Source organism: Misgurnus anguillicaudatus, chromosome 3 (assembly GCF_027580225.2).
Source record: "Misgurnus anguillicaudatus chromosome 3, ASM2758022v2, whole genome shotgun sequence".
Classification (NCBI taxonomy): Eukaryota; Metazoa; Chordata; class Actinopteri; order Cypriniformes; family Cobitidae; genus Misgurnus; species Misgurnus anguillicaudatus.
Genome location: NC_073339.2, coordinates 626031 through 642500, shown reverse-complemented (window position 1 = coordinate 642500; position 16470 = coordinate 626031). Strand labels below are relative to the sequence as shown.

Genomic DNA, 16470 nt, shown 5'->3' with positions numbered 1-16470 from the left:
TCCTCTAACTCCCCTTCATCTTCCTCTAACTCCCCTCTGTCTTCCCCTCCATCTTCCCCTTACTCCCCTCCATCTTTGCCTCACTCCTCTCCGTCTTCCTCTCACTCCCCTATGTCTTCCTCTCACTCCCCTACTTCTTCCTCTCACTCCTCCCATCAGTCCTCTTTGTCTTTCCCTCACTTCCCTTTGTCTTCATCTTCTCTTCGTCTTCCCCTCACTCACCTTCGTCTTCCTCTCACTCACCTCCATCTTCCTCTCACTCACCTCCATCTTCCTCTCACTCACCTCCATCTTCCTCTCACTCCCCTCCATCTTCCTCTCACTCACCTCCATCTTCCTCTCACTCCCCTCTGTCTTCCTCTCACTCCCCTCCATCTTCCCCTCACCCCCCTCCGTCTTCATCTCCTTCCCCTCTATCTTCCTCTCACTCCCCTACGTCTTCCTCTCACTCCTCTTTATCTTCCCCTCACTTCCCTTCGTCTTCATATTCTCTTCGTCTTCCCCTCACTCACCTTCGCCTTCCTCTCACTCACCTCCGTCTTCCCCTCACTCCCTCTGTCTTCCTCTAACTCCCCTCATTCTTATTCTCACTCCCCTCCATCTTCCCCTCACTCACCTCCCTCTTCCCCTCACTCCCCTCCATCTTCCTCTCACTCCCCTCCATCTTCCCCTCACTCCCTTCTGTCTTCCCCTCACTGCCATCCGTCTTCCCCTCACTCCCCTCCGTCTTCATCTCACTCCTCTCCATCTTCCTCTCACTCACCTACGTCTTCCTCTAGCTCACCTACGTCTTTCTCTCACTCCCCTACGTCTTCCTCTAACTCCCCTCCGTCTTCCTCTCACTGCCCTACATATTCCTCTCAATCCTCTCCGTCTTCCCCTCACTCACCTTTGTCTTCCCTTCACTCACCTTGTCTTCCTCTCACTCACCTCCGTCTTCCCCTCACTCCCTCTGTCTTCCTGTCACTCCCCTCCATCTTCTCCTCACTCCCCTCTGTCTTCCTCTCACTCACCTCCGTCTTCCCCTCACTCACCTTCGTTTTCCCTTCACTCACCTTGTCTTCCTCTCACTCACTTCCGTCTTCCCCTCACTCCCTCTGTCTTCCTGTCACTCCCCTCATTCTTATTCTCACTCCCCTCTGTCTTCCCCTCACTCACCTCCGTCTTCCCCTCACTCACCCCCGTCTTCCTCTTACTCACCTCCGTCTTCCCCTCATTCCCCTCAGTCTTCCCCTCACTTACCTCCGTCTTCCCCTCCCTCCTCTCCGTCTTCGCCTCACTCCCCTCCGTCTTCCCCTCACTCCCCATCTGTCTTCCTCTCACTCACCTCCGTCTTCCTCTCACTCACCTCCGTCTTCCCCTCATTCCCCTCAGTCTTCCCCTCACTTACCTCCGTCTTCCCCTCACTCCTCTCCGTCTTCGCCTCACTCCCCTCCGTCTTCCCCCCACTCACCTCCGTCTTCCTCTCACTCACCTCCGTCTTCCTCTCACTCACCTCCGTCTTCCTCTCACTCCCCTCCGTCTTCCCCTCACTCTGCCCTCTATCTTCCCCTCACTCCTCTTTGTCTTCCGCTCACTTCCCTTCGTCTTCATCTTCTCTTCGTCTTCCCCACACTCACCTTCATCTTCCTCTCACTTCCCTCCGTCTTCCCCTCACTGCCCTCCGTTTTCTCCTCACTGCCCTCCGTCTTCCCCTCACTCCCCTCCGTCTTCCCCTCACTCCCCTCCGTCTTCCCCTCACTCCCCTCCGTCTTCCCCTCACTCCTCTTTGTTTTCCCCTCACTTCCATTCGTCTTCATCTTCTCTTCGTCTTCCCCTCACTCACCTTCGTCTTCCCTTCACTCACCTTGTCTTCCTCTCACTCCCCTCCGTCTTCCTCTCACTCCCCTTCGTCTTCCCCTGACTCCCCTTCATGGAGATAAATTCTTCCTTTACTAAGTCTTCTCATTTTATATACACACAGATGTGTTCAGCTAGGAGTGACATCACACCTGACATCACCCAAGACATCACATAATGTACATGAAGAAGACAATAGATATAAATCAAATCAACAGCAGCTCAAAACACAAACATCCATCATCATCATCATCATCCATCTGCTGCTCAAAAGATGAACGAAAGTCATACAGGTTTAAATAACACAATGGTGTGTGTGTGTGTGTGTGTGTGTGTGTGTGTGTGTGTGTGTGTGTGTGTGTGTGTGAATGCAGACATCTTTCATAGGTGAAGAACAGCATGAAAGATCCTCTCATCTGTAAAAGGTCAAGAAGAAAGGAAACAGCACACAGTCAGGTGAGGTCAGGGGTTAAAGGTCAATGGTGAAGTTCTCTAGAACTCAGTATGAAGTGTTTTCTCCAGTCAGAGCTCACAGAGAGTCAATGAGAGCAACTATAAAGACAAGAAGGGCCAGAGGCGACTCTTGAGGATCCTGATGCCTAACATGCTGAAACTTGTGTGAAAGTGCTGAGAAAACTTCAAGATATCCTTGTCCTGCTGTTCTCTTTACATCAGACTGATGAAGATCAATGCAGAAACCTATCACACCACTGCTGTCTTTACGCTCACAATCCTATTTGGGGCTAACAACAACAATGTAAATTTGATTCAGACATAAGCCATCGGTCCTTCAAACAACCAATCACATGCATGAATTATGATATGACATCATCAGGAGTGTATGGCTACAGCACGGATGTTAGAAAGAACCTACAATGAAAACATGAAGAATTTTACCCAAAACCATATAGCATGTGTGTGTGTGTTGAGTTAAGAGGGTCAATAGCTACGTTACATAGACACCTTTTGCCTCAACTGGAATAAAATCATTGTGATTGATAAATAATTAATAATTGTGATGGGCGCGATTGATATGCGTGTTTATATGGCACAAGCCAAAAGATTTGATTGTTTGACATGCGCACATTGCACAAATATAGTTTCACACTGTTTCAAGATACGCATACACGCTTTCTTCCTAAAATCGTGGTGAAAATTTAAGAATAACAAGACAGTCACTTAGTTCATGTGACCCCCTTCAACAACACAAGCTTGCGTTATTTGCGTCATACGTCATTACGCCAATTCTACGTCACTGCACATGCGCAGAGCGTCCCAGTTTCAGTTATCAATTCGATGAAGTGTTTACATGTCCTTTTGAACAGATTACAAACGGTATAAACCACCCCTCTCAAATCCATTAAATGTTGAATTAGTTTGGCTCTTTTCATTCTGATTGAACATTCAAACCGATTACAAATGTCCATGTATACGCAGCTAATGACCTGATGTGACCCTGAAGGCCAATAGTGAAGACGTCCATGTGTCTAAGATCACACAGCACTCACATTATAACACATCAACCTCTGACGACCATATTATGATCATGACATCACTGATGACATCACAGAATGAATACAGTTTCAGTGTTCAGACAGACATTAACCCACATGCCAATGTGCACACTTTACAGTATGCACAACAAGTACATCTGGCCAGTAGGACCTAATCAACAGATCCTGAAGTCATCAATCACTGAAAACATTTCAATCTTATAATGAGCAGAGGCGAGCAGCTCTCTACAGACACGAGTACTACACAAAGTTTGCTCCTAGTGGTTAAATTGTACTTGTTTAACAATACTTCACTCAATTAATGAATAAGCATACAGATCAAGAGTCTATAGCTACCAGGCAGATGTCGTATACAGATAATATGACACCTGCAGCAGGTACTTCAGCTTAACTTCAAATTCAGTACAGAGAATCAGAGACTGAATGTTGTCACATGTGTTTTATATGGAGATTTAGTTTAATGAAACACATTGAGATGCCTGCTGTTTTAATAGAGAACTCTCCTTCAGCACACACAGACAGAGAGACAGACAGACAGACAGACAGACAGACAGACAGAGAGTCCATGTTTATCTGAAGAACAGCGAAGTGCTGGACAGTTTCAGACCTGTTGGGAATGTGCTCTGCTCTCATCTGTCAGGAGATTAATACTCATCCTGTCATTGAAAGCATAACTAACCTGATCATCTGAAGCCCTCAGAGAAATATGCGTGTTGTTTTAATACAGTAACTAGTACAGAAGATCAGAAATCTGTTAGATCTCCACAGATCAATGACTTCATGAAAATAAAGCAGAACCATGAAGACAGACGAGACGATGAGAAGCAGCTGCTCAATATCACTTCCAGACTTTCATCACACACAACTAACATCTGAAGAAACCATACAATCATTCAATACTACATGAAACTAGAAACATTAAAACACTGTTTCTGAGTCAATCTCTACAAAACTTAACAGTGATCAGAGAATTAAAGAACATTGAGAAAGATCTGAAGAACATCATCATCATCATCATCATCACGGAAAGAAGATTAAAGATTTAAGAGTTACAGACACATGTATGTGTGTTCGCGTGTGTACCTGCTCGCGTCACGTGCAGTATTAATAAAACAACCAGTGGTGTCACTGCGGTAATCCGTGGATTCTTCATCATCATCATCATCATCTCTTCACCTGCAGCCGCCTGCCCGCCGCTCGCGAGCGCTCTGTGTGCGTGTGCGCGCGCGTCCGGCCACAAGAGACTGAACAAACCCGGAGGAGAAAGAGAGATCAGACGTTTACCTTATCCATCCTCTCTCTCACACACTTTCTCTCTCTCTCTCTCTCTCTCTCTCTCTCTCTCTCCCTCTCTCTCTCACACACACACACACTTTCTCTCTCACACACTTTCTTTCTCTCTCACACACACTTTCTTTCTCTCTCTCTCTCTCTCTCTCTCTCTCTCTCACACACACACTTTCTCTCTCACACACTTTCTCTCACACACACTTTCTTTCTCTCTCTCTCACACACACACACACACTTTCTCTCTCACACACTTTCTCTCTCTCTCTCTCTCTCTCACACACACTTTCTCTCTCTCTCTCTCTCTCTCTCTCACACACACACACACACACACACACACACACACACTTTCTCTCTCACACACTTTCTCTCTAGGTTTTATATTGTTACTGATTCACCATCATTGTGCGTTGTAAATCTGTTGTAATTTATATATAAAACATCTCTCTCTAAAAAGATAAATCCGTGACACAATATGACATCACTTAACTTTTCAATCATCAAATGCACATTAAACCTGGAAATAATCAAAGAATGTTCAGATGTAACACATTCTCACTAAAACATTCATCAAATATATTTTGTATAACCACAACATGTCATCACTGTGAATTAAATCATTTAATGTAAAACAATAAAATAAATCATACTGCCTAGACACATACTTCACACAATCTGTTTATTTTCTTCATCTTGTTATAAAAATGTCACAATGCAAAAACTTTTAATTGTCCTAAAACAGATTTCATCATGAAGAATATTTCAGTTGTTTGACAGGAAAACATTCAACAAGTTAATTGTTCATGTAGATCTTATCAGATATTAAAAAAACGAATAACATGTGACCTATTTTACAGACATTACAGGCACGTGCTGGCTGGCAACTTTTTTAAACGCTGGCAGGGAAAGAGTTAAAGTGGTTATAATAATATTACCAACCCCACCCATCACAAATCACACACACACACACACACACACACACACACACACACACACACACACACACACACACACACACACACACACACACACACACACACACACACACACGAGCGTGCTACAACAAGATGTTGAGCTGCCCAACTTATAAAAAAATGTGCTATGGCAGATTCCAAATTCCTGTTGTAACTGGGCCTAAGGACACACAAACATACACATAGACACACAGTTCTCCATTAGCTGTGCTGAAAGTGTGTATGACTTTGTGGTGTGTGGGTTAAAGGTCAAGCCCATCATCTTCATCTGACCCTGACCTCTTCAATCACAGCATCATCTGCAACTAGAGAGTGAATAAGTGCAGTCTGGAGATTAATGTGTCGTGATGTTTGCAGTCTTTCTAATTTAATAATCAGACGTTATGATAATAATATTATTTATATGTGTGAGTAATAAATGTCAAACAAAATCATTTTTATCATCATCATTATTGATGTTAAGTTCAGTGATGTGACCGCTGTGTGGTGCTACAGACTCTCTCTCTCTCTCTCTTTTATTAGTTACATCATCAGTGTAATTAAAACAACACAATCTACAGCATTACATTTCTTTTCTTTTGATAGATTTTTTATTATTTATGTAGATACTTATCTACACAATAACATGTAAGGATTGATATACTGTGTTTACAGGTTCATGCTGTATTTGTGACTGAATGAGTTTATTCTCACTGTTGTATCTCACAGGATTGTGTTTCATCTCACACAGAGACACTGAAGAGTTTTCGTCTTAAATCCAGCATATAAAGGTTGTGTGAATGTTGTGTATTAATGATCGTCTACTGTATCCAGACACACCGCCAGCCTCTATCTATTCCTGCTGATGTCTTTATATGAGACTGATATACCAGTATGTGACCCGCTCTATTTAATCTCTCAGTAAGACTTTACTTACACAGAACCTGAGGAACAACATCAAATCTCATATCATTCACACGTGTCACCTTTCTGTCGTCCTCAGACAGTATGAGATGAATGTTTGCTCTGTTTGGATTTGAGATCACAGACATTTGAACACAAGAAGAGAGATTTAAATCAAACAACTGCACATTTATTGAGGAGAATACAAGATCAATGATTCATGAGTGAGATACAAATCTAACTATGACATCTTCAGATGACTCTTGGGTTATATATACGTGAAGACTGGTGGAGAGCCAAACCAACATCAGTTTACTACAAATAAAACTAAAGAGAAACATGGAGTGTTAATGTTGAAGAGATTGAGATTCAGTCATCCTATATAAATATGACTACGATAACACTGAGATGATATACAGAAAAGACTCAGAGTCGACTGGAGATCTCTTGGAGTTTAGAGGAATCCGCTCCTGTCCAAGTTCAAGACATCACTGTCCTCATATTTAAACACACTGCTTTTCATTTTCTCCTTCTGTCTTCAGAACGCTTTATAATCTGTCTAGTTTATTGAATACAGATAAATACCTCAGTGTGTGTAGTTTACAGTCTGGAGTCTTGAGAGCATCAGAGATGAGCTTCACTCCTGAATCCTCACATCCAGATCTCTCACAGATGAGTTTGAGAATTGAAGAGATGAAGATAAACTTTGCACAGAGTTTTGATTTAACCGCTGAGTGAGAGTAAAAAAAAAACGATACATATAAATTGTTACAAACACATAATGCACTTACATCATGTGAACATTTACAGAAGAAACAAAGCTGAAAGCATCAGATGTGATCTCATATACTGATCAGATCTTGTTTTAAACGGTTTGTTTTGATCCTCTGATCTCTTCCACAAGATTGTGTGGATACAACAAACTCTTGAATCTTGTTTTCTTTTTAAGAGATCCCAACTAAACAATGTTATGAAATGGCTGTATGAATGTAACTTGTGGTGGTGACGTAAATCACCTCAGCAGCTTCGGTCAGGGTAAGCACGTGTCTGTTTAATGGTTTAGAGTATTTAGTAAAACCATTCACTTACTTACCAAAGGAAACTACAGACCAAACATGTGAAACTGCAAGCACACTGACTATGTTTACCTGCACAAAATTTTGACTAAATTTAATCCGATTGCAGGTTACGAAAGGGCAACTTACATGCACCCTAAACACTGCTATCTGATTAAAATGTTGGTTTACATGTACATTAGTTATAATCCCAACCAAATGTCTGTGCAAGCGCATAGCCAGGGTTGCCAGATTCATGAATTAAAACCAGCCCAATAGACATTCAAGACTAGCCCAAAAACATCACAATGACAGCCCAAAAAATACCAATAATATACTACTGAACCAAATCCTTTCATCTTTAACCTGCAGAAAAAAACAACAACTCACGGTACCCCATTTTCTCCAAAAAGCAGAGGATTTGGCAACGCAGTGCACAGCATCTCTCGTCGAGTTCACGTTTTATCTCTGGATAAATGTACAAAGTTGAGTTGGAGGAAGTTGTTCTTAAGAAGTTTTCAAACTTTTTTATTACAAAGCTATTTTATTACTTTATGTAATATTATGAAAGACATGAACATGGCAGAATGTACAGCGCATGAACCCATTTACCTTAATAATGTGTGTTGCCATTCCCTTGCAAGAGGTAAATATAAGTCTTGAACACAATTCTTCTGCGCATGTGCATAAAGTAATTTTGCATCCGATTGAGAAAGTACTATGATTCACACCGTTAAACGAGCACTTTTCTCCTGATGATCGGACTACACAACTCCTTTTAATACCATCGAAATTTGCATCCAATTGACCTCAGTACAATAATGAACAGATTATTTGGTTGCACTTAAAAGTAGCTATTGTCAGTTTACAATTATAAAACAAACCTTTTTTGCAAAAGTCAGTCAGTTCTGTACATTAGACACATCATTCAATGCTTACTGAGATTTAAAACATCTGAGCTCTGTAATAACTGAGGTTTGTTGTCGATCTGTGATCACAGGTCTGATCTGGTCCATGTGCTTCACTCACCTGATATTGTTTTCTAAATCCAGTAGATAAATGATTTTAATCTGGCACTGGAAGTCAAATCTCATAAGCGTGATGAAGACCTGAAAGGACAAAAAACTGAAAGAGAATGAATGAGAGATTCTCTAAATACAGACTTACCTTTCAACATCCTCTTAGAGATCCATAAAGCGGTCTTAAAACAACATAACATCCTAAAAAAACACCAACAGAGTCAACAAAGAGTAAAATTCACTCTTGTCTTTGATTTATTTGAACACATAACAATCAGACAAATATAAACAAATCCCTGAATACTGAATCACAGTCCAAATGTGTTACAGAGAGCAGCTCTGAATGACAGGAATGATGTCTGTCTGCTACCTGTCTGTCTGTCTCTCTGTTACTTGTCTGTCTGTCTGGTGTCTGTCTCTGAGAGCACTCAGCAGCACTTTCAGCAGTGAGTTTTCCTTCAGCAGCTCTTCAGATGCATCAGCGAGTTCTTGTAGTTTATAAACGGTGTCAGTCAGCTGACGTGTTTTCTCCTTGTACAGTGTCTCTAGACGCTCGCTCTGCGCCTGCAGCTCGGCATTCTGGGATTGCAGCGTGTGAGTGTGCAGCGTGAGACGGCGGTTATCCCTCCACAACACAGCGAGCTGCTGAGAGAGACGCTCTCGAGCCCGCTGCAGAGAAAACACTTCCTGCTGTAGGACCTGAAGCTCCGCCTCCAGAAGAGACTTTGTGCCCAGCCCACCGTCTGACTCCGCCCAGGGGGCGTGACTCGTGTGCTGCAGGACAAACCGGAGCAGGTTCGGAAGAGTGACAGGGGTGTTTTCTGGAAATTTTACGCTCATCTGCTTCCTGTCAGATTGAAAAGTGTGTATATGAATGACATTATAGTTTGTACCCGTGTTTAACCTCAGTGACCCATGTGTACCCGTGTACCACCCGTGTGTAATCTTAGTAACACAAACATACCTTTGTCTTGGGAAGAAGAGTATGGAAGGCAGATGATCCACCATAAACTCCCAGGGGAGATCATTCAATGCCACATTCATCCTGAAAACAAGATCAATACCAATCAGGATTACTGTAAATAAAGCTCCACATTTAACATATCTGCCATCCCATCCATAACCACAGACACATTACAATAACTCAGTTCTTTCAAAACATTAATGGCATGTTTAGTACTGTGCTTTGCGTTTAACATGATAAAACTGAGGGGCAACCTTCCCATCTCTCTGATGAAGCCAATACAGAAGTCATTTAAACTGCAGTTCATCGACTGGCCACTAGAGGCTCTAAAAGGAGTAAATTCCAATAGACCTCCATGTTAAAAAGGCCAACCAAAAGTGTTTTTGGTCTATATAGCTAATTTTGTCCTTCATGACAACTGTGAGGGGGATGAATTTTTTGTAACTCACCCGTTTAAATTATATTAAGCCTTAAAGTTCTGCATAATTAACTCTTTCGCCGCAAGCATTTTTCATGATTTTCACAAAAGTTTAATGCCTTCCAGAAAATGCTCCTTTTTAAATATATAAACATACAATATATGAAATAAAAGAACAGACCCTCTGCTTTCAAACAAAAAAATCAGTTTCATCCTACCATTGCCTAGGGCAATACTTCTATAACTTTTATAAGTTGCAGAACCTGGTGGATAATAGCGGTATTGCAGATTGACGAGATAACATCGTCAATGGCGGGGAAAGAGTTAAGGGCGTGGCCACTTGAGTGACAGGTAAACTGCCACTGCTGTCACTAGTGTTGAGCTAGGCAGGCGTGGTTTCAGCCACCTCAGCCTCACCCATGTCCCGCCTCTTTACCCATTTTGGGTTATCCATGAGTGATGTGCGGTGATGCGCAGCCAATATGGCGACGGGAAGCACCGCCTGCTTTAAGCTTCAACAAAGCTCTTCACAAAACTATGGTTGATGTCATGGACACTACATCCAGACACAGACACTGCCTTAAAAATAAAGTCATAAGACACACGGTTTTTTTTTTTAAAGAATTTTTTAAAGAATTAATAATACTGTAATTTCCTACAGTGATTAGAATATGACAGATTTTTAATTCTGCTAAACTAATCTTTAATGTCACATGCATAAATGAACACTATACAGGTGTTAAAATCCCCAGAGAAATGTTCAGACCTGGCAACAGTGATGGTGTTGTTTCCCTGAAACAGACGAGCCAGACGAAGAAACACGTGATTCAAAACTGAACAGAATCCACACCAGCCTGAATAATACAACAACAGCACATCCTGCAGACACAACAATACACATTTACAACACATTTATATTATATATACATTCATTATATTTGTGTGATTTATGTAGAGAAAAGATCATGATTATTAGGACCGTCTACATCAGTGGTTCCCAACCTTTTTAGCCCCAAGTACCCCTACAGCCCTATTAGTAAGGCTCAAGTACCCCTTAATCAAAACTAAACCAAAGTTGTGTTTGAAAGACAAATAATTAGTAATATTAATTAATTAATTAATTTTTAACATTAAAGTGCAAAGCACTGACTGATGAAGCATGTTTATTTCAACAAATCACCATCATTGCGATCAGTGTTTGCATTTGCAGCTCATTCACATTTTAAAAACGGCACATTTTTGCTCAGGCCTACAAAATGGCAATTTTGACATGCTATAATTAATTATCTGTAGGGTGTTTTGAGATAAAACTTCACATACGGACTCTGGGAACGCCAAAGACTTCTTTTACAAATTTTAAAAAATTCATCATATGACCCCTTTAAGGGCCAGATTTACTAATAGCTTGCGCAAACCAACAATATTGCTGATAAAAAACGACTGAACTTACTAAAGACACGGAGTGGATATTTAGCTCTGAAAAGGTGTTATTTTTGCGACCTTCTTGCATATGCATTTGTGGAAGTTTTCCTTTTAGAAGCAACATTAATGGGAGGAGAGTATTAAATTTTGCCAGAGGAACATACTTTTTAAAAAATATAAAAATATATATATTTTTGCCAAACCTATGCTATGTTTAATTTGCTGTAGAAAAGAGGAGGAGAAGTCAAATCAAGTTTTTCAAAACTTCTTTTACCCTTCATCTTTCATCCTCCGGTTCCCGGTTCTTCTTTGCGTGCTTTATACCGCTATTATTCACAAGGTGGCGCCCTTCCGCAACTTTTTAAACCCGGAAGTATTGCCCTCTGGCAAGCAGCTGCATGTCCGTGTCTGTTTTAAAGCGTAACTAAACCCCTGGTCAGAGCCTGACTCCACCCACTGCAATATTTGAAAAATGCAAGAAAAGTGGGCAGATCCCAACGGAGATAGAGGGGACGAACTAAGCTCGTACCGAGTGTGTGGTGAGATCGTAACAAGGGCGTGGTGAGCGTGAACCTGCTTACGTCACGAGTCATTTTTTGGACCCAACATCCAATAGGAAAATTCAACTGCAGTAGCCACCGTTCAACCTGAAGAGGGCAGCACTCAGACGTTTTTACATCATATATTTTAGTATTGAAACACTTTTATCCAAATGTCAAAAAACTTACTAAAATCAATGAACAGCACTAATAAACCATCACCAAAATGTGGTGTTTTTGCAGAAACCTACCCATATTCAAAAGCTGATTACAAAAGAACCACTGAAGGTAGGATGAAACGGGGTTTTTTTGTTTGTAAGCAGAGGGTCTGTTCTTTCATTTGGTATATTGTATGTTTATATATTTAAAGAAGAACATTTTCTGGAAGGCATTAAACTTTGGTGAAAATCATGAAAAACGCTGGCGCTGGCTGGCAACTTTTTTTAAAAAAACGCTGGCGGTGAAAGAGTTAATGATAAAATAAAATTACATTTAAAGTTGTCCTTTTTACAATGCTTTCCTCAAAAATCAATCTTAAGACTGGACAAACGAAAGACATTTTTATTAAAATTAAATGAGATCAAAGCAAACTCTAAATCTTTTCGTGTACCCCCTGGAAACTCTTCAAATACCCCCGGTGGGGAATCACTGGTCTACATGATGTGATATCATGGCTCTCCATTGACTTTCTTATGGTTTTGATGTGTATGTAAAAACATATGATGTCCAACTCTCTTACCTTCTGTGAATCCATGACTGTGTCCAGGAAGCTGTGTGAGGTCACTTCCTGTATAAGAGTTTGTGAGTGATGCTGTTGTTTTTCTTGTCCAACCAGATGTCTGTGTAGAGGACTGTAGGGAGCGCTGAAGTTCTGAATGAAACGCTCTGTAGAGAGGAGAGAAAGAGAGACCCACATATATACACGAGTTGACTCTTTACATTAAACTAGTACACTAACATGATGTGTTTGTGTATACCCAGTGAATCAGTGTTGTTGAGCAGATAGTGTGTCTCGTCTCTGAGGTTGATGATGGTGATGAAGGGCAGATCGCTGTGCTCGGCTCCGAGTCTCTGTGCCAGTGGCCAGTTAAGGTCAGAGTCCAGCAGGTAAAAGCGCAGCGTCTTATTGGTCCGACACTGCAGGCCAGCGATGGAGTCGTGTGGCTGGGGGCGGTGCTGAGATTTTTGCTGGGCTCTGCAGCAGATCTCGTACCGGTTATATGGACTGTAGGAGCTCTGGACGTGACCGCAGAAAGGACCCAAGACCGGAACCTGATCCAGAACCGCTTGAAGATCCAGAACTGAGCAATGGGAGCGAACCGGAGGGAGAAAACGTGAGCGGCTGACACACAGTTCACAAACATTCACCTGACCGCTAGAGACCGGCAGTGACCGACAGCATCGTGGGACTTCCGACCCGCAGCAGGAGTGATACCGGAACGCCAACTCAGAAACCTGACACAAAGTAATCAGGTTAAATACTGTTAAAATCCTTTACAATCACTGTAAAGTCTACGAGAACGAATGAAAAGTTACTGAGAATACATCTGAATGATTATTTGGCATTATGTTTGACTGTATTTACTTAATGACATCAGGCACCTGAGTCAGCAGCTGATTGGCTTGGAGAGGATTGTGTGGAAGGAACGTAAGGAGGGCGGGGCCTTTCAGTAGCTCCGCCTCCAGCAAGTAACTCTTTGCTCCCGTTGGCTGAATCCAGTGAACAAGACTCTCTCTGTTCTCATACACCCAATCACAGACATCTTCGGCTGTAAAGTTCCTCTGATCCCGCGGGAAAACCTGACAATAGGAACAGAACGGTTTGAACTTCACTCACTGTAATGGACGTCTCATCTAAATAAAGGTGCGTGTGCGTTTATCTCACCAGTGAGCCGTTTAAACGCCGATGTAAATAAACACTTTCATCTTCTGTGAGCAAAACACTCTCTGCTACCGCCTGATTGGTTACCACCGCAAACTGCACCGGCCCTTGATGATCTGCCCCAATGAGAAGACTGAAGGTTACATCTTATATACTTGATGAATCGAGTGGAAATTCTGCATTAGTTTAATATACGCGTTTATACCTCGTCTGAGCGCCATCAGAGCTGAAAACAGAAAGACGAGGTAACCAGCAGGCTGAGGAGACGAATTAAACTCAAAATAACCCACCACACCCTGCTGTGAGAATAAACACACATTTAACACCGCAAAAAAACTCAAAGATTAACCATCAACATGCGTGACGATATGACGCTCATTCAACTCTTTATTAGAAGATTAAAACAGTTTCACTTTAAATATGAAAAGAGGTAAAGTAATGATGAGTTAAAGTTACCTGCTGGTGGTTAAGGAAGGTGTGCAGGGCTTTACGGGTTGGCAGGTACGTGAGTGGACGTGAAACTCTCTGAATGAAACTCTCCAGATACTCTGAAAGAACCGGAGCTCTGTACTCGATCGGACCGAACCTTTACAAACACAAAACCCTCAGCGTTTCATTTCATCATTAAAACAAAGATAAGTGAGCGATCGTGCTTTACCTCCTGTAGTACAGATGAATAACAGGATACTGGAAGAAGTTCTTCTGTTTTCTACATTTGCCGTGATGCCACCAACAATTCACTGCCACAAACTGCACCTGCATTACATCACATCAACATTTATTCATTCATCAGACGAATGAGAGAGAACACCGTCCTCATGCAAGTTAAGTGTAGTCAGACTAGAATCTGATCCAGGAGGTTTGGTCTGGTTTTGTTTATGATAAGATGGATGAGCATCGGTTTGTGATCTCTGTCTCACCTCTTCAGCCAGACGCAGGGCGACGTGTTGGACGTGTTGTCGTGCAGTGATGGAGCGAGCGCACCAGGGGGCGTAGTAAAACATCACAGACACATCAGCTTCATCTCTGAGACGATATGCTTCATCTAACTGACCCAGAAACAGATCCACCACCGGAACACCTGCAGTGAAAAACCGAACAGGACTACGAGCGGCCGCTACCACGTTCTTCACCGGACTGACCCAGAGAGAGAGAGAGAGATAGAGAGACACAGAGAGAGAGAGAGAGAGAGAGAGAGAGAGAGAGAGAGAGAGAGAGATAGAGAGAGAGAGAGAGACAAATGACATGTATATTTTGTTCAACATCAACTTTCTACAAACTATGTGCATGCGTTAAGTTTAAAAAAACTTTTGTTAACACTTTATTTTACAGTGTACATGCTACATATAATTATTATAGTAATAACAGTTAATTATGCATCGTTACATGCAACTAACCTTAAACCAAACCCTAATCCTAACCCCAACCCTATAGTAAGTATGTGTTGTTAATGATTATTACTTAGTATTAAATGTATAATTACACTGTAACAGTGATGCCGTAAAATAAAGTGTGACCAAACTTTTTAACCAACATAATTTAAGTGGTTAAGTAAACTACTAGTGTTTATAATGATATCATTGTAGCCTAGGTAAGTTACAGTCTGCTGAAAAAAACAACAACATAGACCAGCATCATTCCCAAGCTGGTTAGCTGTTGGTCACCAAAACACAACATATGCTGGTATTGCTGTTTTATTTCAGTAGAGAGGTGAACAAGTTATCCTGTGGTAAATACATTATAAACATTATCTGAGGTTTGGGTAAATGTTATGAGTAATATCAGCACACAGGTGAGCAGTAAACACATTATATTCATTTATATATGAGTACAAGTTTAGATTATTTTACCCCCAAGTGAATGTTATGGGTAATATGAGCGCACAGGTGAGCGCTATCGCCCCGCAGCAGAGTTTGGGTCTTCTCGCCATCTGATCCGCCGCCTGCCGGAGCTGCACCCGAACCCGACGCAGCATCACAAAGCCGCAGCAGCGACCATCCCAAACCTGCAGAACCAAACCAACCAGATCAGAACAAACACACACACGCTACACCAACCTCTCAAACACACGTATCACTTCCGCGAGAGGCGTGAAGCCGATGACAAGACGAGGGAGCGTCTCTAAAGTACAAACGGAGATACGGATGAAAGGGAACGTCTCTAAACTACACACATAAACCTGAATAAAGATATCTGTCTCGAAGAGCGTACTCACAGACTCTACCGAAGTATGTTTATCCTCCAAAGTCTGTTTCGTTTGACAGCTCTGTACCACAGCAGATATAGTGTGAGATTTAACCACACCAGAGCATGGATCTAAAAGCTTGACGTCAATTATTATGCAGCTGTTTATATCCTCCCTTAGCCACAGCTCTCGCGGTCATACAGCGATCTGTCTGAACAGCACCACATCAAACACTTAATGTTGTCTTACAGTATGACAATGTGTGTCTGTAGTTCTTAAATATAAAGCTGCTTCACAATGCCATAAATAGAAGAACCTTTCTGTCTAAATGGTTCTTTAAAGCACCTTTTACATCTGAAGCACCTTTCTGTTTCAACAAAGGTTCTTTAAGATAATAAAAGGTTTTTCAGAATATAGAAATGAAGAGTTTCGTTGCAAAACGAGATAACCACCATTTTTTAATTGTTCAGAAATCTTGGTTTTTGGTTGT

The 16470-nt window shown here is 41.8% G+C and overlaps 2 protein-coding genes across 2 annotated transcripts in view; both read right to left on the bottom strand.

The window, feature by feature from the left end:
• The window catches only part of col5a3b (collagen, type V, alpha 3b), a 31846-nt gene extending 27159 nt beyond the window's left edge, over positions 1 to 4687 (bottom strand). Inside the window, exon 1 of the mRNA XM_073860116.1 lies at positions 4437 to 4687. Within this exon, the coding sequence (XP_073716217.1) occupies positions 4437 to 4521 (85 nt within the window). The 5' untranslated portion in view covers positions 4522 to 4687. The remainder of the gene's footprint in view (positions 1 to 4436) is intronic.
• A 4115-nt stretch (positions 4688 to 8802) lies between these two features.
• txndc11 (thioredoxin domain containing 11) lies at positions 8803 to 15909 on the bottom strand. The gene is made up of 12 exons (XM_055204008.2): positions 15646 to 15909; positions 14716 to 14932; positions 14454 to 14551; positions 14252 to 14381; positions 14001 to 14094; positions 13799 to 13911; positions 13516 to 13713; positions 12891 to 13368; positions 12653 to 12798; positions 10719 to 10831; positions 9535 to 9615; positions 8803 to 9417 (listed from the first exon to the last, which is right to left on the bottom strand). The coding sequence occupies exons 1-12, from the start codon at positions 15768 to 15770 to the stop codon at positions 8937 to 8939; spliced, it is 2274 nt and encodes a 757-aa protein (XP_055059983.2). The 5' UTR covers positions 15771 to 15909; the 3' UTR covers positions 8803 to 8936.
• Positions 15910 to 16470: the final 561 nt, after the last annotated feature.